This window comes from Solea solea, chromosome 1 (assembly GCF_958295425.1).
Source record: "Solea solea chromosome 1, fSolSol10.1, whole genome shotgun sequence".
Taxonomy (NCBI): Eukaryota; Metazoa; Chordata; class Actinopteri; order Pleuronectiformes; family Soleidae; genus Solea; species Solea solea.
In genome coordinates this window covers 13,737,694-13,763,402 of record NC_081134.1, presented here as the reverse complement: position 1 = coordinate 13,763,402, position 25,709 = coordinate 13,737,694, and the positions used below count along the sequence as shown (strand labels likewise).

Sequence of the window (25,709 nt, the reverse complement as noted above, 5' to 3'; positions counted from 1 at the left end):
GTATAGTATGTCGTCTAAAATATGACAAAAAAGTCATAGTATAGCATGTCGTCCAGAAATGACTCAAAAAAGTCATAGTATAGTATGTCGTCCAAAATATGACAAAAAAGTCATAGTATAGTATGTCGTCCAAAATTCCTCAAAAAAGTCATAGTATAGTATGCCGTCCAAAATTTGACAAAAAAGTCATAGTATAGTATGTCGTCCAAAATGTGACAAAAAAGTCATAGTATAGTATGTCGTCCAAAATGAGACAAAAAAGTCATAGTATAGCACGTCGTCGAGAAATTACTCAAAAAAGTCATAGTATAGTATGTCGTCCAAAATGAGACAAAAAAGTCATAGTACAGTATGTCGTCCAAAATGTGACAAAAAAGTCATAGTATAGCATGTCGTCCAAAATTTGACAAAAAAGTCATAGTATAGTATGTCGTCCAAAATATGACAAAAAAGTCATAGTATAGCATGTCGTCCAGAAATTACTCAAAAAAGTCATAGTATAGTATGTCGTCCAAAATATGACAAAAAAGTCATAGTATAGTATGTCGTCCAAAATGAGACAAAAAAGTCATAGTATAGTATGTCGTCCAAAATATGACAAAAAAGTCATAGTATAGTATGTGGTCCAAAATTTGACAAAAAAGTCATAGTATAGTATGTTGTCCAAAATTACTCAAAAAAGTCATAGTATAGCATCTCTTTCAAAATTACTCAAAAAAGTCATAGTATAGTTTGTGGTCCAAAATGTGACAAAAAAGTCATAGTATAGTATGTCGTCCAAAATGTGACAACAAAGTCATAGTTTAGTATGTTGTCCAAAATGTGACAAAAAAAAGTCATAGTATCGCATGTCATCCAAAATGTCACAAAAAAGTCATAGTATAGCATGTCGTCCAAAATTACTCAAAAAAGTCATAGTATAGTATGTCGTCCAAAATGAGACAAAAAAGTCATAGTATAGTATGTCGTCCAAAATCACAGAAAAAAGTCATAGTATAGTATGTCTTCCAAAATGTGACAACAAAGTCATTGATTAGTTTGTCGTCCAAAATGTTATGTGGTCCAACGGTATGTGGTTCAAAAATGTGACAAAAAAGTCAAACTTCAATATGTCTTCCAAACGTGACAAAAAATGTCATACTTTAGTATGTTGTTCAAAATTTGGCAAAAAAGTCATACTTTGGTATTTCGTCGTATGAGAAATGGAAAATATTGTTTGATAGATACTTTATTCATCTCACAGAGAAATTCACAGTTCAGCAGCTCCAGAATATGTTACAAGATAGAAACATAAGAGGCATGCAAGTCTCTTGCTGTCAAGACAGGAATTTGGAAAAGAAAAGCTGAATGATACTGTTGAGTCAATAAGGCTGACTGGTTTGAATAATAACAAACCTCTGGAGAGCTCACCTGGGAGCTGAATAGGAGGGAACACACAGTATGTGAAGTGGAGTTATACTGTCTGAACATGTACAAGTAAATCTCTCAAATTTGGTGCTGGGGTCATTATTAACTTGTAACTGAAACTCCATTATTACATAAGCCCACAAGGACACACTTAAGTGACAGCTGAGATAACAAAAGCAGGCACTCTTTGACCTGCCCTGTAGAAATACTACAAAAAAGAGAGAATGCCAAATCACTTTTTTTCCTACTGTGGCCATTGTATTCATGATTCAGAACTATACTGTAGTAAAAACAAAGGTGTCTCCAAGGCTTTTTAAATAGCACACTTCAATCCAAGTGTGTGCAGTGTCAACACCACACCATCCCCTCATCTGGTGCCTTGCATAACTGGTTGTCAGACAACTATGGCAGCTTTTGTCTTCTTGCAGGTAATAGCAGTACAAGTACAATCATTACACTGTGGTATCAGTTAAATTCCTGAATGCAAGTCAAAAAAAAAAAAGTTGTGATTAAATTGATATAAATACTGGGTGCCATTACCATTCAAGTTAACTACTTTGACCTTAATCCACAAATGAAACCTGAATTTCTACTTTCTTTCTTTACCCAAAGCACAAATGAACCTTTTCCAGGTGGCTTTTGACACTCATAGTGTAGGTATACACATTTAATAGTTAGCCCTGATATATACTTACAAAAAGTGCATTTTAAAACATAATATCATGCAAAAGGTGTGTGCTGCGTCAGCTATGTTGTGTAGAAAAACAAGTGCATCACATGAGCGTCAATCCAAACAGTTGTGCACCTGCCTAATACATAGATATAAATCCCCATCAATATTATCTGCAATTATCTATATTTCATTATCATGCTCCTATATGATCTACTAAAAGTCACATTTGCCAGAAATCATAAATAAGCAGGCCAATAAACTTTGATTCAACTTCGATTTTATTAAGGATAGGAGAATCAAAACTTACAAAAAAAAAACATCTTCACTGTAAAGGTAAAGTTTTAGTAGTGCTCTAAAGTAACACACACAGAAACACACATGAAACTTTAGACGGAAACACATTACGTATGCATTGTATTAATAGCAAACGATATACCATGGTACTTCTCCCATCCACATACCAAAATGATGATAGTGGTTCACACAATAAAAAACAAAACAAAAAAACATCACAATAAAAATCAATCTGCGATCAACTATGCCACAATATACATTTGTAAAAAATAGCCTTGGCACTTGCATCATTTAAATTTAAATCATCTTATTTTCAATAGAAAACACATCACAATGTTCTGTAGAGTGCAATTATATAATTTGAGTGATCTTTCCTCCAACGGTTCCATCTATCTATTATAACTGCAAAGCAATACAAACATTCTCATCTAACCTTGATGTGCTTTCGACACATTTACAGTACAAATTGCATTGAGCTATATTCCATGCAGTTTATGGCACGACAAAAAGCCACAAATATTTCCACAATTATACAGCACTCAGACATTTGGAAAATCATAGTAAGTAGAGAAGCTCTGTTTTTATCTTTGTCTAAATTATTAGGTTACTATTTTTTTTTTCTCCCTACTATTTTAATGAGAATTTTCAGTTAACACTATTACATTATGAAAATAGCGTTGAGATCATTCACTAGTGCATACTATGTTTCGAGTTTCACTCCCTGTTTGTTCTTCCTGGGGCGTGGATGTGATGCATCTGACTTGCAGTCATGATTGGTTGGCGTGACAAAACAGTCCAAAGGTTGCCTTTGTCTTGCTGATTTGACTTGATTAATGTAGACTCACATATTTGCGATTCAGAGCGTGGTTGGCTGTTCTTATTTAATAAGAAAATATATACACCCTGTAGGTCGGACAGGTTTGGTTCTGTTTAGTTTGGCTGCTGACACGATGAAGCTATGCAAATGTAAATAAACTGTCAATTGGTACTAACTAACTGATCATTCTCAGGACCAGAAATGTTGTACAACTTTTCCTTCAGTAAGACAACTGAGGTCATATAATGCCTGCTGATTTCTCCTAGTTGTACTATACTTTACACCAGTGCTATAACATATACACTTCTAGCTAATGTTGGCAATGCTTAAACTTTATCAAAAATGACACTTTGATATAAACAACCAAAGGTACAGAAATAGAATGCCTGTCATGGCCCTGACAATCCTGTTGATAACACCACCCATATATTTACTATCAGCAGTAGCGCGCTAGCGAGAGGTATCACAAGTAGGAGGTAAAGCAGATTAATCTATCCATTCACCACAACACAATTCCACAAGCCATCCACTATATCTGTATCAAGAATACTATTTCCTAATATGGAGTTTTTTTTTTTTTTTTAGCATACTGAAGGTTTCAGTATACATCAAACAAATTGTGTACAAGCTAACCATAGCTAAGCTTTATGCTCTTGTATTAGTGTCAACAGTTCTCTCAGTGACAGACACCTTTTTACGTTGCACAACCAGCTTTTGGCTTCCTTGCAGCCTGGGTGTGGTTGTCACTGAAAAGTCCTCAGTTGACTCGGTCGGACCAGATGAACTCACTGAAAAACTCGGACCTCTCACCTCAAAAACTTGCCCCGCAGACCCCTGTGCTGTCGTAACAAATCCCTGTGCCAAGTGCCCACCTTGCTCTACACCCGAGGACCCATTTTCCACCAACACCACCTTTCTGGACCTGGAGACAGATCCTTGTGAAAGGCCTTGTGCCACCCTCCCTGTGACTCCATCCATTCCTACATGCCTGTCTACAAGGACCATACCCTGAGAACCTTGGATACCACTGACCTGCACTAGCCCCTGACCAAGCCCAACATGGCCCATTTGACCCACTGCTTGCTGCTGTGTGCCCCCCATAAGCAAAATGTTGGACTGGGGCTCAACTACATACATGGGTGTCGCAGCATAGTACATGGTCGGCTGCTGTACGAGCATGGTCTGATTGGGAATCAATATCTTGTCCTGGACATGCACTTTGGGAAGAGTGGCAGAACCATGGGATCTCTCAGTAATTCGCTGCTCCTTGACAATAGTGGAGGACCCAGATGCTACATTGGAGGTGTCAAAAGTATTGACATTGACACTGTCCCTGTCCCTGATTCTTTCTGAGTGAGTATGGACATGTGTGTGTGTGCTTGGCCTGACAGGAGACAAGGGTTTGTTTGGGGGGAAATCAACCTCAGCTGCTATGGATGATCCATGACAAATCTCTGCCAAAGTCTTGAATTTAGGCCCAAGGTCATTGAGGAAGGCAAGATCATTCTCATTCTCAAGAAGGCTGCTGCAGCCACCTACAGAACCTGCCAAGGACTCTTGACCCTCATAGTCATAGACCAACAGCGCATCCTTCTGCTCAGATTGTTCTGCAGCATGGTTGGACTTCTGCAAAAACACACAGAACACAAATTGTTTTAACTTCTATTCCAACAACACAGACATTTTGTATGATACAAATGACACACTCTACCCTCTGTCAATGAATATAATGTAACCATGAAACGTCAATCTAATCTGGGGGTTAAAAATATGATACTCACTCTTGAATAGTACTCTCCAAGGAACTGTTCGGACAGAGCCATTCCATCAAAAAGCCCACCACTGTATTGGGAGAAATGGTATTCTTGTGCCCCTTTCATCCCCTCTTGCTCAGCCAGCAACATTTTGTAATGGTTGTACCGGTACAACTCCTCTTCTGTCAGAGTGGATACATTCATGACGTTGCCAAAGCCTCCTCCACCTACTTCAGTCATTCCGTTAAATTGCCCCTTGCCCGTGAATTTGTTGATGTTCTGGGTATTGATTCCACCATCAACCTCAACTGGGATTTGAAGAAGAGGAACTTCCTATGAGAAAATGGGAAGAATCAGTCAGAGACACAGCCTCTAGGCAATTTTCTCAGACTAAAAACACATATATCTAACTTTAAAAATGATCATTGTTTGTTCTAAACCACCTTGTCTTCTCCTTGTCCCTCAGTGTGATATGAGATCAGCTGTTGTTTCGTATCAAAGGGAATTGGTTTGAAGTCTCCAGCAGCAGCGCCACCACACAGGCAGAATAACAGCAGCAGGGGCACCACTGAAAAGTAATATACAATTGTCAATACATCATGAAATAAATAAAAATATTACAGTGTGCTGATACAAATGACAAAATAAGTCATGAATCAATTTCTTTCATTCATTTCTAAAAAAAAAAGATGTAATATGCATGCTGGATCCATGATCTGCCGCTTTCAAAAACACTCATTCCATCATGACACCTCTCTTAGCGTGCTACAACATGACAGGTGAGGCAATCTTTGACTGGAAATTTAAGATTATGATCAAAATGAACCAACCGGGTGGAAGAGGAAAGATTATTAATAATTGACTCACAGAGCAGCAACAGCAGTCCCAGGAGCAGAAGCAGGACACCTCCAACTCCAAGACCTGTCGTCGATGTACTACGCGCAACACAGGCTTTAGTGTCTTTTAGGCAATTGCACACGGTTACGTCCATCACCTGCGCATCACCACATGAAATCCCTTGCTGATCCGTGACCTCCAGTCTCACTTGGTAGATGCCTGGCCACAAGTTGGCTTGGTCTCGCAGAATGGCACTAGTTTCTAAGGAGGGATCAGACCCATTAACCATGCTTGAATGTTAACACTTCCTATGTCTTAAAATGTAATGTACTTGCAGAAGGTAGAAGCTTCCACTTTGCAAAATAGATATATATATAGTTGACATCCGTCTTACCATTGTGATGCTCCACTGTCCATTTCCCCTCGCCGCTTCCATCGATCACAGAGAACTCAAACGGTGCCGAATTGGGGAACTCGTCTTCATCCACCGCTGTGACGTAGATGACTTTATCGTGAAGGCACATTGTCTGAGTCGTAGCCGTCAGCTTTGGACAGTGATCATTGAAGTCCTCCACCTGAATGGCAACGGTGCCTGTGGCAGTTTTTGCGGGAGTGTCTGAATGTGAAAAGAGAGATGAGAGAAAATCTCATTAGGTTGAACCTTTTCAACACCATATAGAGTTTGTGACTCACATTTTTTTATTTTTTTTTTTTTTTTAAACTCACCATTGGTGATACATATAATTTTGGCATAATATGTTCCATTAATCAAGAACTTGGACTCTCTGTCGGGCAATTTGTTCAGCTTGATGTCTGCCGTCTTGTGGTCAATAATCAACCAGTTGTCTTCATCTATGAGTTTTACATACCTGAGAGTATGGAAAATCACATGCAAGGGCAAAGGATTTAAATTCAGAGACACAAAGCAATATGGCTTTAATAATACTTCTTTCACTATTGTAAGAGGCTGTACCTAACGTTGGTGGCCGTCTTCATTGTGTCACTGTCAATAGCAGTATAAGTGGCGATGACTTTGTTGATGGAGGTGACCGTCATGTCCTCAGAGATAGTCACAACTTTGACACTTGGTTGGAAACGGGGACCCTCCTTCTGATTGACCACATTGATGGTCACTGGGTAGGGTCTGGGTACTGTTGATGAGCTTTCCGTGTGCATACTACCAAAATTGTATTTTGCTTTGTTGGTAACAATCACACCCAAATTGAGGACCTTTAATTCCTCATAGTCCAGGGCCTGTAGAATCAAGGATTAAACAGAGGACATGCAGTTCACATTAGCTTTCATAATAATTGAGTTTACTGCTTCCTTAAATTGTAAAAAAGTTAAGTTTTTTTGTACCTTCTTAATCATGATAATTCCCTCGTTGGTCTTGCGATCTGTAGTGATAGTGAAATAGCCTGCCTCATTCCCTGTAACTATTTGATAGACAGCCTCCCAGTTTTCAGTGTGAATCAGATCCATGTCAATGGCTTGGACTCTCATTACTTCCACATTAACAGTGTTCTCCTCCACACTACCTTCATACTGCAAAATAAAAAAAAAAACAAAAAAAAACACATGAATAATGACGATGCCAAGCAGTTGAAAAAAAAAAGAAGAAGTGTTGGCAATCATGTCACACCCACCGTTTCTTTTTCCAGTACTGGAATATTGTCATTTATGTCCAGAAGTTTTATCTCAACTTCACCAGTTCCTGAATTCCCTCCAGGCTGTCCATTCATGTCAGAGGCTATGACAGTCAGCTTGTATGAGTCTTTTGTCTACAAAATAAATAACAATCAATCTTTTTTTTTTTGGAAAGTGTCCCCTTATTTGCTTAAATATTGTACACAACCCTTCTTCTCACTGGCTGTGACCCAGCTGCTGGTAAAGTGGTGATTTTGACACGTTTGAGCAGGAAAATCACAGGTACTGGTACTCACTCACTCACTCACTCACCATCACAGGGCCACATAGAGACAAACAACCATTCACTCGCACACTCATGGTCAATTTAGAGTGTCCAATTTAATCCCTAAATCTGCATGTTCTTGAAATGTGTGAAGAAACCGGAGAACCCGGAGAAAACCCACAAACACACGGGAAGAACATGCACACTCCATGCAGAGACTGGGCAAGAGTGCTAACCACTACACCCACCGTGTGGCCGGTATGCCTCACCTCCCTGTCCAGAGTGTTCTTTTTAATCCGGATCTCTCCAGTGTCAGAGTTGATGAAGAACATTCCTTCTTTGACACATTCCTCATCGAGCCTGTAGAAGATTTTAGTGTGGGCCGTGTTTGCTTGATCGGCATCGGTAGCTATCAGTTTCATAACCAAAGTACCTAGGATTCGACAAAGTGAAAAAAAATAAAAATAAAGGCGACAAATTGCAGGTGAGAAGGCTCTTGTCCAACAGAGTCCTCACCATAGGTGTCTCATATTACCTGCTATACTTGATTCGTTGACATATCCAATTTGCTGTGTTTTAATGACCGGCGCGTTGTCATTAACGTCCAAAACTTCTATTTTGAGGTCAATGTCCTTCTCAGCAAAGGTCCCGTCACTGAATTTTGCCGAACCTTTTAACTACGACAAAAGATATCAGCAGTTATTTACCCTGTATAACTTAATTATATGAGTATAAATGGACAATGTTTTAAGAACAGTTTTCTTAAATGCCGTTACCACATAGGAGGATCTCTCCTCTCGGTCTAGAATGGAATGGATTTTCACATAGCCACTGTTATGATCGATGGAAAATACTCCAGTGGGTGGCTGGTCAACACCAGGCCCTGATATATAATAAAATATCGCCCTGTCATACTCCTTATCGGATCGAATCTGAAACACAAACACAGAAGCACAAAGTCAATCCACCTGATCAGGGCATGTTACCTTCATATTACATACATTTTTAATGTAAAATATTTCTGTTCTGAACAGGCAAAGATATTGGATCGAGCGAAGTGTCTATTATAATAAGAATAAGCTGTTGTTGGCATGTAAATTGTTTTGCGATCGTCTTCGTTACTACCGGAGATATGGAACGAGATAAGTTTTAGAACAGTTGGGTGTGTAACAGGTGTGTTCGTCTTAACACGTGAACAAAGACGACCCATCAAGGGTATGATCTAAATTATTATGATCGTGGAAGCTTGCCAGTGTCTGAGGGAGCTGTTCTCACACATACTCTGTCACTGCTAGGCTTTCATTAATCACATTACGTCACCAATTAGCTGGCATGTGCAATCACCTTACCTTCTTTAGACACACATTAAATGCTACATGTACCTGTCAAAAAAAACAACTTTTTGTACAAGAATTAGGCTACATACTCGTGCAATACTCGGCAGGCCCGTGTAGTCGTGGCGCTCCTGGAGCTTTCTGGGAGCTACAATCCAGTCTCTTTTGTGTCTCTGTAACCACGGCCAGTTTCCTTCTGCCTCCACAGGAACTGGCTGCAAGCAGAGAAAGCAAGAGTGGAGAAAAGCTGATTAATACTACAACTCATAATAATTATTATTGTCATTCATATACCTTATTTCTGCTCCTTTGCTTTGATTTGTGTTATGTTGAACGTCTTTCCCCCTTTGTTACATTATGAACGTTTGAGGCCAGAGTCAGTTTTACTGCCAGTACATTTTAACCAACAAAGAATTTGCTTTTTGTTTTTGTTTTGGTGCATCAACAAACACCGTGACAAGACATGTGAATGTTTATTGATACAGACAAATCTGCATCAGTAAAGATTCAAACTTCAAAACAAGAGAAGAAAGGTTGGCAATTTAACAGTTATAAGTAAATGTAAAAATGTAACGATTTTAATAGCGTCATCCATATTGCAACTCGCCCTCTACTTGTAACTGCGTGGACATTTGAAACACTGTGTAACTGGAGAAGGAAATAAAGTGGTTTCTGTGCCGTGACCTCCCAGCACATACAATAAGTGACAGCAAACACGTAAGACGACATATTTACTTGACTTTTTTTCCCCCGTCATACGAAAGTGGACACTTCAAAACTTTTCACTACAAAGCGTCAGGAGGGAAGGAAGAGGAGAACCACACCTGTTAACCCCCCCTCCCGTTACTCTAAACCGGACAGGAGAAGGATTTATTCTACACAGTGAATAGTTTACTTACAGATGGTAAGAAGAAAAGGGCCAGCAGAGTGAAAACGCTGCACCTCAGCAGTGGAGCCATGGAGCTGCTGCGAAGTAGAAAGTTGGAGAGAAATCTCCTCAGTTCGACTCTGAGCGCAGTCTGTCGTGGGCTTGTTCCGTGTAGACTTCGACCCCTTCGCAGAGGAGGGAGGACTATTACAAAAGAGGCGGTTCCTCCCTCTGTTTGATTGCTCAGTCTACTGCTGATAACAGGAGGAGGAGGGAGGTGGTGTCCACTTTCAACACAGCGGCGATACTTGTGTAAAGTTTATAGTCTCTATACGTGGGGGTGAGGGGGGGCGTGAACTAAACTTCAAATCACTTCATCGTTCTAAAACTTTTTTTGTGATGATTGTGCAGTGGGTATGTGTGGAACAATGTTTTGGGAAGATTTTTTTTAGATTTGACTTTTTTTTAATAAAAGAAGAAGATGGGAGCATTTGTACAGAAGAGTATTAGAGCCACATGTAAAAAATAAAACAAAAAAACAGCATGAATTCAGTGAAAACATTCTGAGATTAAAGTCAGAATTCCGAGACTAAAGAAAGTTAGAAAGTTAAAGAAAGTTCTGATTAAGGTCAGAATTCCGAGGAAAAAAAGTCAGGATTCAGAAATGAAAGTTAGAATTCTGAGATTAAAGACATAATTCTAGATTTCAAAGTCAGAATTATGTCTTTAATCTGAGAATTCCGACTTTTTTTTTTACATGTGAAAAAATTGCGATTCAGATTATCGCAAAAAATTGCGATAATCTGAAGGTACAGTGCATAGGATTTAGCGACACCTATTGGTGGATATGCATGTTGCAGCTGAATGTCTCACCTCACACCTCCCCTGCAGGTACGCTGGAGGAACTAATGTGACACAAATAGATTACAACAAATAACAAAAATGACCAATAGAAGTTACATAAAAAAAACATGTTTACGAAGGATTTTCAAATGAAAAGCAATAATTTGAAATAAGTAATTTTTTACGTTCATGATTATTCCATTAAAGGAAATCCACCACACTCATTTAAGTGAGAGTAAAACCACTTAAAACCATTAAATCCAGTTGTCTGTTTTAATATGGTGGCTGATCAGTGTGTGTAAGTAGAAATAAACAAATGCAGCTCATGGGAAATATTATGCATTCACTTTTATTGAGAAAAAAAACTAGTAAGGACACTTAAGCTCAGTGGAATCAGTCACAACATAATTTTTTTTTCTTATTTTATCCTCTTTATTACCTATTTCTTTATTATTTTATCTGACTTGCACTGTGGTCCCTTTTACACCAACTCTGCCACTCCTCTGTAAAACTTCAAATTCACTTGTGAAATTCTCGGCAAGTACACCTCACTTTCTATGTTCACCTCTTACAAACACCCAGCTGCACACACTGGACTGGTGTGACTTGGTCAGTTTGTTTTACGGATTAACACAGAGTGGTGGTGGTGGGGGAAAAATGTGCATGCTGGAACAGTCAGAGTTTGTCTGGACGTGATCCATGAACCCAACACTACTCTGTGGATAAAGGTGTGTAGGGAAGGAAATACAGTATGAGTTTAATCTTACATAATTGGACAATTAGTTCCTACAAAGGGGTCACACTTATTTATGTATTTATTTTTAGTCGTTCTAAAACACCTCGGCCATGTTTATTTTTTGTTTTTATTTAACCGTCTGTGGAAGTGATTGCTTTGGTTAAGCAATGATTACTTGGCTTTGTGAGTCAGAGGGAAAACACACGACAGTATCAGTGATTTCACAGACTGAAACAGTTCCAGTCATAATCACTTTGCTACCAACAACACCCCCCTTCAAATCTGACCTGAAATGTGGCAGAACGAGTCTAGGGGAAAACAAGAGCAGTTTTGGGGCAGGTGGTGGTGTTGATGGTGGTGGACGTGGGTTCTTGTTCATATTTCCTGAGTCCTCAGTGAACTCAGGAGAGCCTTAGGGAAACACTTCAATTAAATACGTAATAGGCCTTTTTGACTGGGCAACAAATACCAGGGTTTAATTAAAAAATCTTTTTTTGAACAATTGCCAAGTCTCAAGCATGTTATTGGTTTCGTCATTCAAACAGCAAAAAAGAGAGAGAGAGGGAGAGTGCAAGAGAGACCAATAACTTGTCTCACCCAAATACTAACCCCACACTGACAGCTCCACCCTGCCTCTCCACTGGCATTCATCCAAAGGGAGTGGAGGTGTGGGTGGAGTCAGGTGCCTTGCCTGCCTCAGGCATGATAGCTGGACTTGTGCTTTTGTTTCAACCTTTTATCTGAAACGGTCACGGTGTTAGTACACAGACATTTACACTACGTTACAGTGTGGTGTGCTGACAGGAAGCCACGTAGTGTAGGAGGGCTAATTCCCTGTTGTTTTCATGCAGACTATTTCCTAGGCTAGATTTCCCAACATTGCAGTGCCACACCCAGAAGATAATAACAATATAACACATGACGTATACTGCCTTTCAAATATGACCCAATACAACGATGTGACAGAGGTTTTCATGAGAAAGACGTGACTCCACTTTGACATTTCTCAAATATTACTCTGTTCCACTAAATATGTGGGAGGAAGAGGTGTGACACAGTGTGGCCACTACAATGAGTACAAATATAATGGGCCTGTCTTCTCAAACACTGTGTGCAGCCACTCTGTTTTTAGCTCGGGAGAGACACATCTGGGTATTTTGCTGAATCTGTCTTGCATTTTATGTTAGGAATCCAAGGCTCTGAGGCCTTTCATTATGTCCACGCCCATGACTCACATCAGCACAGTCTTCCTGACACTTTTTAGCACCTTTCCTGTTTGCAGATTGCTGTTGTCTGACTCCCCGGTATGCCCCCGCCCCCCTTCCACCAATTACACTACATGCAGATGCAGACACAGGACTTGTGTTTCTGGCTCTGGCCACTCTCACTGTTATCAGCAGTTTTATGAAGATAGTAAGTAAACTCTTCTTCCCCGTGGGAGCGGAGCCTCCCCCATGCACCAGGCTTCGTTCGGCTCACATTCCTGTGGTGTTAAGCGAGTCCTCTTCCTCCTACCACAATGCTTCATTGGAGCAGCGAGGGGGTGGGGGGCAGGGGTCAAACCCTGTGTAGACCATGGTGAGGATTCTCAGGGCAGACACAAAAAAAAGCAGTAAAAATTCAAAAAGGGTCATTAACTTTAACTTGTGTTATTTTTTAAATATAACTCAATGTGCAAGAAAAAAGTGCCTTTATCTGTTTTTAATAATTAAGCGGAGATCTTTGGGTAGTTTTTAAATGTGTACAATTAAAACATGTTTGCATAACTAAAACATTTTGTGTGCGTTTTAAGTTCAGATCTTGTCTTACTTTACTTCACACTATATATTCATTGTCATGCTATTATTGTACCTTGTGAATTATTTAGACAACAAGTTATATCTTATATTTATTCATTTTTTTATTGGCATGCTATTTATTATCAGTTTTCCAGTGATGGCTCTGTTTATTGTGACTCCTTTTCTGAGTTACTAGTTTCCTTATTACTGCTACTTTGATACATGTGCTGTCCATTTAATTGTTCACTTATTATCTTTGTTATTTGACACTAAAACTTGTTGACCACAAATACTACCGTCACTACTACTTAGAGCTGCATGATAAACATTTCATTTTGACAGAACTGAACAAGACTCGAGGGGCAACGTCTTCAACATGACTAATGCACATCCAGCAAACTACTGAACATGAATATGTTATTGCAACATGTTTCATAATTTGGTTAAATCACAATTATGTGGTTTTTTTCGTCAAGTAGTTTAACAAATAACTGCAATGTCTTTCGATTTTGATATTAGATTAAACCCCTGCCTCTAATCCAACCCCTTGACTTCCACTGTCACAGGACTTCAGAGGCACCTGCTCTGTTTTAAATACAGGCAGCAGTCTGTAGTTTTTGAAGTATAGTGATTTAGATCTCATATGGTACAACTCTAACTCTTTCATGACAGGCGTAATTGTGCCAGTGATCGTTTTGGTGTCTTGCCACTCTTTAAAATTACTTACACAATTGCCCTTTCCCGCAGAAGACTTAGCCAAGGCTGCCTCCTGCTGGCAGAACCAACATATGGACCAACACATATAAATGCAAACTTGACAGTATTTGACGTGTTCAGAAGGGGAGCAGCTCAATACCAAGCACAACAGCCAAGCTAAGGTGCCTCTCCTTAGCCAGTGACAGTCTGGGTGGGGCAGCCAAAGGTGTGTCCGTCCCATGAGTCACTGCCGCGGTAACGTCTCTTTCTGTCGGCGTAGTCTGAAAGCGCACATGCAGGTGTAGGCTTTTTTTTTTTTTTTTTTTTTTTGAAACGGCGAAACGCTCACATTATTAATTCACTTTCTAATCCGGAGTGCTCACCTTCGCTACAAGTCCGGCATCCTGCTCCGGGACTTTCTGGAGAGAACTGAGAAGTTTTTCAAAAATGGCGAATGTTTTCTTTTTCACCGTTTGCTCAGTGTTGGTAGGTAACTTTCTTTGATATGCATTGTACTAAGACTGTACTTTATGACTTATTTAAGGGGCTCATTAAACCAAACGGCACAGCTACACATTAGGTCTGGTCTAGTTTGCTGTTAATAAGCATTTCAATGCGGTAATAAATGCGTTTGAAACTAACAAACTGTGTGCTGCAGATCCTGCTTCGTGTGGAGTCGTGTTATATCCCGGACTCTCTCTATATGCTTGTGCCACAAACAATTCAGCCCGAACAAGAAGTCGCAAGAGGTACGATTCTCCATTATTCCTTCCCTCTCACTAGTTACTAATTACTCGTACGCACCTTGAATGCACCTTCAGTTCATACGTGATATTTTCCTCCTTTAATTTCACCCGTTTATTCCTCCTCTTCTATCTATCTCTGTGTTTAGTTGGAACCGCTGACTGCGACAGTAAAACACTACAAATGACTTTGTCGGACCGAAACTTCAAAATTAAGACAAATGGATCAATTGTGCCCGTGACTGAAGTGTACGTGGGAACTGGCGGGCGGACATTTTATGTGCGGGTGCAGGACGGCTATGGACCGCCAAGGGAGATGAAAGTTCACCTTATCCACAGTACACTGAAGGAGCCAAAGGTAAACGCCAGTATGAGGCTACTATGTATTATTGTAAGTTCCCAGTTCACAGTGGCAATGCGCTTTTCCCTTCTCTGTTTGTTTTCCCGTAGAAGAACAAACCCCAGGACTTCCTGAAGCGTTCCAAAAGGAGGTGGAGTCCTCCACCCTTCAACATCTTAGAGAATGATAAAGGGCCTTTCCCGAAAGACGTTGAAAAGGTACAGTTAACACAAGCTACTGTAATGTCACTAGCAGGGGCGACATTCCCATGTCATTGGGATGGGGGACAGGACGGATAGTAACATGTCAGAGAGTAGTTTCTGTTGGGACATAACAAATGCTGTTTTTCGTTTGCTGTGTTGTGGGCACTTTCTACCATACTCTCCTTTGAAATGTGTCTTCCAGTCTCAGCATGTTCAAATGTTAATAGTTTCTAATTAGTCCATATGCAATATGTATAATACCTGGTAGGTGGCAGTGATTAACTGTAGTATTCTGTATACGCACACACACCTGACTTGAAAATTGGTAAAAAAATCTGCAAGATGTGATTATTCTAACAAAAGGACAAACAGAAGTGCAATTCTAACAATATTTGGCTTAATTAGAAACTGGATACTTGTTGAACTGAACATAAATCAAATAAATAACTTCATAATAAAAAAATAAAGCGAGTAAATGTGAGCATGCACACCCCCTCGTGCCCCCCCGGGATTTATGCCAATGGTCACTAGCCTCAGTACTGGGTCAGAGGATGAGAGAAATGACAGTCACTTACAAAAAAAAAACATTTACACCATATACCCAAGTGCATTTCCATCAGCTTGTTTGTTTCATTGCTGCAAACCATGGTAAATGTTACAGTTGTACATTCTGTACAGAACACATCTTGAAATGTGACTTGTTTGTTGTACACTTGTACATTCCAATGTGTTTTTATTAACACAAAGTGGACACACCATGTGGAGAAACCTTTTTATTTTTTCTTTCTAGCCCTATCACGGTGCTTTCTGTGCCCAAATATTCAGCTAAAACTGCCACGAGCAATTAAAACACTGTCACATTGATGAGCACATCTGTACAATCGATGTAAACACATAACAGAAACTTGAGCTCACACATTTTTGAGGTTTTGCAGAAATGAATGACAGATGGGTTTTCACAAGCCCGTTTTTTATGCACTTTTTAAATTTTTGCAAAAAGAAGAGAATGGAAAAAAAAATCCCAAACAAATTTATTGAATTATTGTGACAAAGTTTTTTACTTTTGTTGGAAATGTGTCTGGGGGATGGCAGAAATGACCCCCCAGCTATTGTAGACATAGTGCACCACCTACAGGATAAACTGTCCAATAGCATGTAAAATATAATCAGTAGACAGTGTGATGAATGCTATGAAATATTAACAGTCATATCAACAGTGGCACAGTAATATATCATACATCAGATTGGCAATGTAAGTCCACAAACTATCTTTTATTCCCACTCTTCTTTTCTCATATTTTTTTCTGTCAATGTGATTCACATTCACTGTCTGACACACCTGTTAACTTCATTACTTTGACGTGATTTTATGCAGTGACTAATTTTATTTCCCAAATGATTCATATACAAGTAATTAAGAATTGAAACAGGTCACACAGGTTTGCAGTAGCTATGATTGGGGATTAGTACAATACACAGTTTTATTGTGCATTGGAATAAAATTATACTTAAATCTTTAAGTTATTTTCATTGAATCCTCTTTGTCGCAATATTTTGGAAATATTTTGGTCAGGATATCCATGAGAATTTTTTGTTTGTTTGTTTTACTTGTGTTAATTTGTGTGGTTTCTGTTGCAGATCGTGTCCGATTCTGCAGCAACCCACGAGGTGTACTATACTTTCAGTGGACCTGGTTACAACGAGAATCCGGTCGGCGTTTTCAGCCTCGACCAAGAATCTGGGATGTTGAAAGTACACAAACCAGTCGACCGCGAGTCGTTCCCAAACTTTACAGTGAGTGTGAAACAAAGCTGTCACTAATAACTTTCTTTATTTATCTATATTTTGTTTGGTCAAAGAAATACTGAAATGCACATCATAGTTCCCTAAAGCTTAAGGGGGTGTCCTCTTGTTCCTTATTTATAAGAAAACACCAGACACAGGTTATTTTAACAATAACAAATTGAGAAATTGCAGCTGGAAGCAGTGATGTTTGGCAGTTTTGCCGGAAACTATTGGCTGTCAAATAGCCACAGTCATGTAAATTGATTAATTCACCGCAAGTGTCTGCCTTATGAACACATGAAAGTGTTTCATACCAGTGTTTTGCACTTTTTGCATGTTTTTTTCAAAATACAAACTACACAGAAGTAGTAGCTAGAAGTTATCATATTTTATTCTGTATCCATGTATTAACAACAGTAAACCTCATTTCCTCAATAATGAATCAAAGACACCCATGTATTTAAGAACTCATGGATTTAAATAGGTCCATTTCACACAGTATTTACAGTACAGTACATGCAGACAATTACAATAACCCTTTCCCAACTGTACTGAAAAAGTCTTCTATCATGTATTTTATATCTTCTTATTTCTCTCCGAAAAATCAGAAATAGTCCTATTAAATGTATTCAGCTTTTCCAGGGTAATATACAGTATGTACATTTATTATTAAATTCCTTTTCCTTTTTGAAGATTTTAAATTGAAAATAAGTATTTGTTGACCATGGAATAAGTAGGTATGGAGACCATATCTGATTTTCCCTTAACACATTTCTTTTAAGTGTTTTGTTTCATAACTACCTCTTAATTTGATCTGTGCAAATCTGTATTTCTGTATTTGTAAAAACTGCTTCTTTTTTTTTTTCTTCCTTCCACAGCTGACGACCAAAGTTTTTGACAAATATACTCATCAGCAAACAGACTTACCGTTAGACATCATCATAATTGTAGACGATGTAAATGACAATGCTCCGGAATTCAAGCTCCCATTGCAATTTACGGTGCCCGAGCACAGCATAGCAGGTGAGGCTCATCGACCAGTAAACCTTCCGTGATTGACCCTCAGCGAGGATTAGGATTATTTCATGATTATGCTTTGGACCACAGGGACATCGGTGGGAAAGGTTGTCGCTACAGACAAAGACCAAGAAGGAAGTGAACATGTCATGATCAGATATTCTCTGCTGACTGGTTCAGACCTGTTTTCCATTAACCAACAAACTGGTGTCATCACTACAGTCACTAACACACTGGACCGAGAGGTGAGCTCTGTTATCTTTGTCTTAATAAATAACAAATTATAATTATGGATGTTTTAGGTCAGGCTCTCATTTCAGCATGATATTTGATGCTTGTTTCTCACATTTTGTCCTGTTCTCAAGGTAAAAGACAAACATTTGGTGACAATACAAATCAAAGACATGCGTGGTCAAGCAAATGGTCTGTCCACCACAGGAACAGCAACAATTACCTTGGGTGATATAAACGACAACCCGCCCACTTTCACAAAAACATCTGTAAGTAGTGAGCTGTTAAGGCACACTTTGTTATCTTTTTCCAAAAATAGCATTAAACATGTCAGGTGTTGTGAGTTTGGCTGTGTAATTTAAATAAATAAATGTATATTTATGTTTTATTTTGTTATAGTTCACCGCCAGTGTCAATGAAAATGAAAAGGAAAAACTTATCCTCAGAATTCCTGTTGAGGACAAGGATTTAGTGAACTCGAAAAACTGGATTGCAAAATTCCTCATCACTAAAGGAAATGAAAATCAACATTTCAGGATCGACACTGACCCCAAAACAAATGAGGGACTTCTGTATGTTACAAAGGTAAGTGCAATTTTGTGTCATTGTTGTCAATATGAAGATAATTAAGAGGTTATTGCTATACAGGTCCCCCTGTGTCAGCTGAGGATGTCTTGTAATAAATAAACAAAATAAAGAGGCAATTGTTATGTTATTATAATAATAATAATAACAACATGTGATTTGTGTGTACTTGTGCATTGCAAATAGTATATATTCTCAATAACGATGATGTTGTTTTTCTTCAGCCTTTTAATTTTGAGCAGAACAAAAACGTAAGGCTGGAAGTTATGGCGCGCAACGAAGCTGAACTGAGCAACACCAAGGAAAAATGGCAGTCCATCCCCGTGGACGTCACTGTCACTGACGTTGACGAGGGTCCAGAATTCACAGCTCCCACTATCCGCTTCACCGTCAAAGAGAACACCCCAAATGACACAGTGATAGGAAAGTACACGGCCGTAGATCCCGAGACCAAGAGCAGCGCTGGCATCAAGTAAGAAATCTCCTGTAAAGTAACCTTCCTTTGTAACTGTACGGCAAATAGCATGTACAATTGCAGTTATAGCCACGACTGATGCAACTCTGCAACACTGGAGGGCAGACTTTGCCTGCTGACATTAAATAATGTGCTTGTAACACATTGTGTTTTTCCACTCCCTTTCACTGTCAGGTACTACAAGGCCATAGACCCAGCGGGCTGGATCAATGTCGACAGAGGTACAGGCGAGCTGAGGGTTGCAAACACAATCGACAGAGAGTCGCACTTCGTCGAGAATGGAATTTACAACGTTACCATGAAGGCTGTTGACTCGAGTAAGTTCACTGTTGGAGAGGGACAAGGTTTCTGTCCAGGTAACGCGACACAGAAAATATCAAAACCAATATCAGCACTTCATGGAGACGTATCAGCCTGCAATGCCACGCCACTACCTGAACATCTATTAGCTTTTTGTTTTGGAAACTCAGTCAAGTATGGGTTTAGTAAACATTCATAATAGTGTCATCTAGAAAGTGATGGTTTAGGAATGTTTTTGCACAGTGATTCCAGTGAAAAGCTGGAAAATGTTACTCACGTCTTTCGATGGTATTATTATAACCAGCCCCACCCTGGTATCTGTCTAAACAACCAGGCCAATTTGCCCTGGCTCTGCCTCACCTGAAACCATCTGTTTACAACAGGTGACGTGACAATTCTTTTTAAGATGACTCAGAGCTATCTGCTGTAACGTGAAAAGAGGGCGCCAAAACAAGTGCTTGTGGGAATCGGAACGCAACCAATTTGGTCTATCCTCTTTTCCCTGTAGCCAATCATGTACACGTTTGCCATACATGAACACTAATTTAATACCATTGTATTCCAGGCTCAAAAACGGGCACGGGAACAGTCATCATTACGGTGGAGGACGTCAACGACAATGTGCCACTGCTCCCCACCGGGGAACTGGTGATATGCGAGAAGCAAGGAGAGCTCGGCTCTGTGCTGGTGGAGGCTGTGGACAAAGATGCGCCTCCACTTTCTTCCCCTTACAGCTTTAGTTTGCCAGCTGACAATGATGGCAGGTGGTCGGTGACGAGAGTAAACGGTATGTGGTTGCAGTTTTACTGATTTTCTTTATCAGTGTCAGACAGAGGGATGAGTTAATACAACAGTAGGAATACATACCTTTTTTTTTTTTTAGCAGACATGTTTAAGTGCTTAAACACTACATCAAGTCCCATTCATTCATTCATTCATCTTGCTCTCTGCACGCTATTAAAATTGAACAGAAGCATAATTAGGAGGAGACAGATGCAGATATTGAGCTGATTATTTAGAGCTCAACTGCAAATACATATTTGAGGCTAATACTGAAAGAAAAAGAAGAAAAGAATTCATATCACTTATTTTAGTTAAAGCAACACCACATAGTCATAGTTAAAATATCCTGCACCACGGTTTAGTTAATCTGTTAAAGTTTTGTAAAGTTTTCTTTTTACACATTTCCTCCACAGCAACGACAGCTGAACTGAAGCACATCAAAGAGCTGCCGACGGGGATCTACGATGTTCCAATCCATGTCAGTGATCTGCAGGGTTTCGGCAATACACAGACGGTGACTGTGCGAATCTGCGAGTGCAGGGGTGGAGTCTGCTTGGCGAAAGATCGCTCTTCGACGTTGGGCGGACTGGGTGTACTGACTATGCTGCTACCTCTGCTCCTCCTCCTGCTGCTATGTGAGTACACCGGGGGTTATACTCCTGCAAGAAGAGCGCGAGGGCGATAGAAAGTTAAAAATTCAGTCGTTGCTGAATTATACATTGTATATTGCTCACTACAATGCCACCACGCTTCCTCTTGTGATGCCTGTCACATAAAACATTTTCTATAAGTAATCCATGTGCATGCATTTTTCGTGTTCTTGCTTTGAAATATCAGGTTTACTCCTCTGCCTTTTCTGCGTGACTAAGAGAGACAATCGGGAACTGGACGACATAACAGACGGTGGTGGAATCTTGCTTAAATCAAACACTGAGGGCAAAGGGGACGAAGTGGTAAGGACACAAGAATTAAACCCAACACCATCTTTAATAATCCTTGTTTTTAACTCAACTACAGTATTTCCACTTTCATTATGCAGTGATTAGTTTTCTGTCTGCTCTCCTTGTCCAGGATGCAAGTCTCCTCATTGTCCCCACCTCTGGCACAGATGACATGACAAAGGGCTCAGTTAAGGATCTGGGTCATCCCGGGTACCAGGATATCAATGGCATGGGCACTCTGGGTGGCCAAAGCATACACGATAGCTGGAGGTACAAGATCAACGACATGCACAACGTCACCTCTAGCCAGTACGATCAGTATGGCCAATTCAGAGGTCAGTACAGCCAGGGTGTTAACAGTGGCATGAACTTCGAGGGCAGAAACGTCACCCAGAATCTCTCTCTTCATCACAACTGGCTGACAAACGGTCGCTATCTGGAGCAGGTAATGTTGTTTTACTCTTAAAGTCATGTTCATCGTTTGCATATTAATTGATAGGATCGGGGCAATATGCTTATGTCACGATTCAGTAGTGTCAAGATAATTGTGTGCTGATTTATTGTGAGTCTACATGTGTTGCAGTATGACAGGATTTTTATTTATTTATTTTAGGACAGTAACCCAGGAGTCGGACACAGCACAAATGTGTGCCCTTGTCTTTTCAAAATGTATCAGATTACACTGATAAACAGAACTTCCTTCTTTTTTTAGGGTGAATGAGCAACTGTTTTCATCGCAGATTGTGTTCGCCAAGGTAGCTGAAATATCACAATTCTGCCAGAGAAAATAAATTCTTTTTAAAATTGCTTGAGAAAAAGAATGATATTTATTGATTTTTTCACTCCCCCCCTCCCCCACCCCCTTTTTATGGCGCATCGAAAAGTCTTATGAAAGGATGTGTAGGAGAGTGAGAGAATTAAATGTGCTCAGCTGCCTGCACCTCTGAGCTTTAATAACTTCTTCGTTATCTGTAAGAGCTTAGGTGACTCTCATGCGTGACACAATCTTGTTCTCTAAGCTGCGATAGTATCCCTTTGTCAACTTTAATAATTCTCAATTTCTCGGCGAGAAACACCATTTCTGTAATTTCACTGGCGGACTGTTTGTTCGCGGCGTTAATATCTGACTGTCAGTCATATCCCGAGCAGCGTCGTATTATCACCTGGCGCAGTATCTTCCTTTGCATCGGCAGGGCTTCGTTTGCTCAGAGTAATAACACGCTTCCTTCCCTGTCGTCTTGCAGAAGTTGGGGTACATGGGGACAGAGGAGGACGGACGCTACGCGGACGACATCGTCCACTCCTACGGGTACGAGGGGGCGGGCTCTGCCGCCGGCTCCGTCGGATGCTGCAGCGACTTCGGCGACAGTGACAACCTCGACTTCCTTAACACACTCGGACCAAAGTTCAAAACCCTGGCAGGCGTCAGCAAAAAGACATGAACGCTGAAATGCTGAAATAATGGTTGCTCTCCGTCTGGGATCTGAACATTTGATACGCCCCTGAACATGAATGAGTAAAAACAGAACAAGCTGGCATCAGTGTGTGCTGACACTGTTCTATGATTGCTTAGTTTTCTCAGTTTTTTTCTTCTTTGCTGTTCTTTTTTCTTCTTTTTTTTGTGGTAAAAAGTCTTTTGCACTGAAATCTGAGATGTACATATATGTCATGTAATGTGGTTTATTAACACGATGCTTGTGTTTAAGTCTTGGAGGTTATGAAGGTTGTATTGATAAATGCAGTGGAGGGGCTGCGGGGTTTTCTAACAGTTAGTAACAAATTTGGGTATTTTGGTTATTAATGATTATGTTGTGCTCACAGTAAAGGTTATAAAATGTTCCATTTATGTTGCTCACTCACAACGTTTTGATATATTTTTAAAAAAAACAAATGCCTAGAGAAAAGAAGACAATGCACTTTTTCTTTTTTTTTTTACATTTGAGAAGAAAATTATTCATTTCAAACTCAGTTCTTTTGGAAAACAACGTAATGTTGACGGACTCCTTCTGCTTTTTCCACAAACAGTGAGGAAATATCTGTGCAAACACATTCCAGCACAGCTCACGGCGGCAGTCAACTGGGCGTTGTCTCGTACTCTGCTGTCATGGGGGTTATTGCCACATTCTGACAGTAATCCAACAAAAGTCAGCAGAAGGGTGTGAATGGGAGGAGGGCGATACTGACATTGCGACGCTCGACTGTCTCAATGAATTTGACTCAGATGGATAATTAACCCGTTCAGACAAAAGCCTTGTGTTTTCAGCTGTTCAAATTTGTAGACGCATTGTCATTAAAGAATGTGTGTATTTGGTGAATTTTGCAGCATCTTATTTATTTTGCATACATATACATGGTTTACATATACATGTAAAAAAAATTTTTTGGAATTAGATTTGTTGTCAAAGCTGTTGTGCTGTACATGAGCAGAGAGAGTTGTTCACTGCTCAGTCTCTTGTGTGCACTGTGGCAAATGATTTACAAGGTGTGGCATTCTAAGCTTGCGCAATGTGAAGGGCACATTTTTACACCTACTGCCAAACTCCTCACCTCTCATATCATATTTATCTCCAGCCATCTGGAGATTAACTTGTTACTCTGATTGTTTCTTTTCAAACAATACCAACTGCCATGTAACATTTACCATAACAAAAGTTGTCAATTAATAATTATACTTCTTTTAACAGAGAAGTTAACTGTCCACACAATTTAACGGATAATGACTTATCAGTTACTGACTGTAGATAGCAAATATATACAAACCCCTAAGACAAATGCACTAAAAAACCATAAACGGAATCCTCCAGTTCTTGATCTTGTTACACTCATTGCACATTTCATTGATTATTATTTTATTTCACAGAAAATATTGAATTTGCACTCGCGAACAATTCGCAAATCTTTGATGACGGCACACAAAGCATGCGTCAGTGTGATGAATTATGAATCTGAAGCTGGAAGTACAATTAAGGGGTCCAGAGGGGACCATCTGTCATGTGATTGTGGTGATGAAGAGTATCAAAGATGACAGCGGAGAGCAGGGAAGAAAAAAACAAGAGGGGAGGAATTAAATCTTGGAATAGAACCGCTCCCATGCTATGATGAAACACTGGAACCTTGTTAAAAACTACAACAATATTATCTGCACACAATGATACGAGTGTGTGTGTGGGGGGGTGGGCGGTTTGAGGAAGAGATCAAGGGCTTTTGCTAGAAATCCCACTGAGGCCAATTATAAGTCACATAACTGAAAATAAAGAAAATAAGCACTTAACCTGAATGTCTAAATGACAAAACTCTCAGCAGCTCTGTTAACAATATCACCAATACGTAGTCTTGTCTTTCCCCCTGTTTTTTTAGTAACTACTCTCTCTGTGCAGAAATAATAGCTTCTGTGTATGACTGCTTTTATAGAATTTTACAATGAAGAGCTGCAATGATTCAAATCCCTAAGCAAATTAACAAGCCGTGTAATTTATTTCTGGGTGATTTAAATGGGCTATATGTAAGATATATGCCGCTAGAGTTTAAAACAGGTACTGCAACACACATTTCAAGTTTGTTTTGACATGGGACAATAAATAGTTGACAATATAAACATATGAATGATGGAAAATGAAAAAAAAAAAAAAACATACATAAATAACTCTTTGGACAATGTCCGGAACACAACAGACAACAGCAGCTCGGTTTGTGACTGTTTGTCTCAACAAGACGTCAGGCTTTGCATGAGAACAGACTGCAGGCATTGAAGAAACACTGGTCCCAAGGGACTGGCGCTTTTCCGTCGCCCAATCAGCTGTACCATTACTCTGGTACCCCAAGAGTAGGGTACCGCAAAATGGAACAGTTATTTTGGCACTATTCAGGGGAAACATGCCACAAGTGGTGGGCCGCGTGAAATTGATTTGGGGGCCACATGGGCCGCAAGTTTGATCTACAGTGTGTGTGTGTGTGTGTGTGTGTGTGTGTGTGTGTGTGTGTGTGTGTGTGTGTGTCTTGCGCTTCGAGGCGCAGCTTCAAGATGCCTTCAAGAAACCTCTTAAATGTCATCACCTCTGCAGACACAAGCGCAGACCCCTCACTAAATGCTTGCTGCTGCTGCCACCTTGTGATAATAGACGCACAACAAATTAGAGTAGAAAGATTTAATCACTGCACTGATAAACCTGGTTTTTTTTTTGTATCTTTTTAATGTGATTATTTAATTTAATATTTAATAAAACCAAATCGTCTGATTGACTTTTATAATCAAACGCATAATCAAATATTCATCCCGTTCTCGATGCAAGAGCCAGACATTTAACATGAGGACGTCACGGTCTCTCTCGTCAGTGGGAACAATGACTCAGCAGCAAAG

At 39.8% G+C, this 25,709-nt stretch overlaps 2 protein-coding genes across 3 annotated transcripts; one reads left to right on the top strand and one right to left on the bottom strand.

The window, feature by feature from the left end:
• Nucleotides 1–2,340: 2,340 nt before the first annotated feature.
• On the bottom strand, nt 2,341–10,135 carry LOC131465388 (desmoglein-2-like protein). Its single transcript, XM_058638018.1, has 14 exons — nt 9,928–10,135; nt 9,121–9,243; nt 8,471–8,626; nt 8,230–8,371; nt 7,964–8,127; nt 7,429–7,563; nt 7,142–7,327; nt 6,756–7,036; nt 6,509–6,651; nt 6,177–6,398; nt 5,813–6,043; nt 5,389–5,513; nt 4,973–5,278; nt 2,341–4,817 (listed from the first exon to the last, which is right to left on the bottom strand). The coding sequence occupies exons 1-14, from the start codon at nt 9,985–9,987 to the stop codon at nt 3,837–3,839; spliced, it is 3,255 nt and encodes a 1,084-aa protein (XP_058494001.1). The 5' UTR covers nt 9,988–10,135; the 3' UTR covers nt 2,341–3,836.
• A 3,954-nt stretch (nt 10,136–14,089) lies between these two features.
• Nucleotides 14,090–23,667, top strand: dsc2l (desmocollin 2 like). 2 transcript variants are annotated; one of them, XM_058650706.1, is made up of 16 exons: nt 14,090–14,435; nt 14,608–14,698; nt 14,842–15,050; nt 15,146–15,250; nt 16,874–17,029; nt 17,899–18,043; nt 18,128–18,282; nt 18,403–18,537; nt 18,668–18,853; nt 19,078–19,325; nt 19,503–19,645; nt 20,194–20,415; nt 20,825–21,046; nt 21,249–21,364; nt 21,483–21,797; nt 22,597–23,667. In XM_058650706.1, the coding sequence occupies exons 1-16, from the start codon at nt 14,397–14,399 to the stop codon at nt 22,792–22,794; spliced, it is 2,685 nt and encodes an 894-aa protein (XP_058506689.1). In that variant the 5' UTR covers nt 14,090–14,396; the 3' UTR covers nt 22,795–23,667. The 2 variants fall into 2 exon arrangements, with proteins under 2 accessions (XP_058506689.1, XP_058506688.1); XM_058650705.1 differs by having other exon boundaries at nt 15,143–15,250.
• Nucleotides 23,668–25,709: the final 2,042 nt, after the last annotated feature.

Bases quoted from the DNA above. Each gene is read 5' to 3' on its own strand.
- LOC131465388 (XM_058638018.1), bottom strand. From the start codon at position 9,987: ATGGCTCCACTGCTGAGGTGCAGCGTTTTCACTCTGCTGGCCCTTTTC. The intron at 6,044-6,176 runs GTAAGACGGATG...ATCCCTCCTTAG, and splicing joins GACAGTGGAGCATCACAATG to AAACTAGTGCCATTCTGCGA. The intron at 5,514-5,812 runs GTGAGTCAATTA...ATTACTTTTCAG, and splicing joins GGGACTGCTGTTGCTGCTCT to TGGTGCCCCTGCTGCTGTTA.
- dsc2l (XM_058650705.1), top strand. From the start codon at position 14,397: ATGGCGAATGTTTTCTTTTTCACCGTTTGCTCAGTGTTG. The intron at 18,854-19,077 runs GTAAGTGCAATT...GTTTTTCTTCAG, and splicing joins GACTTCTGTATGTTACAAAG to CCTTTTAATTTTGAGCAGAA. The intron at 21,798-22,596 runs GTAATGTTGTTT...GTCGTCTTGCAG, and splicing joins ACGGTCGCTATCTGGAGCAG to AAGTTGGGGTACATGGGGAC.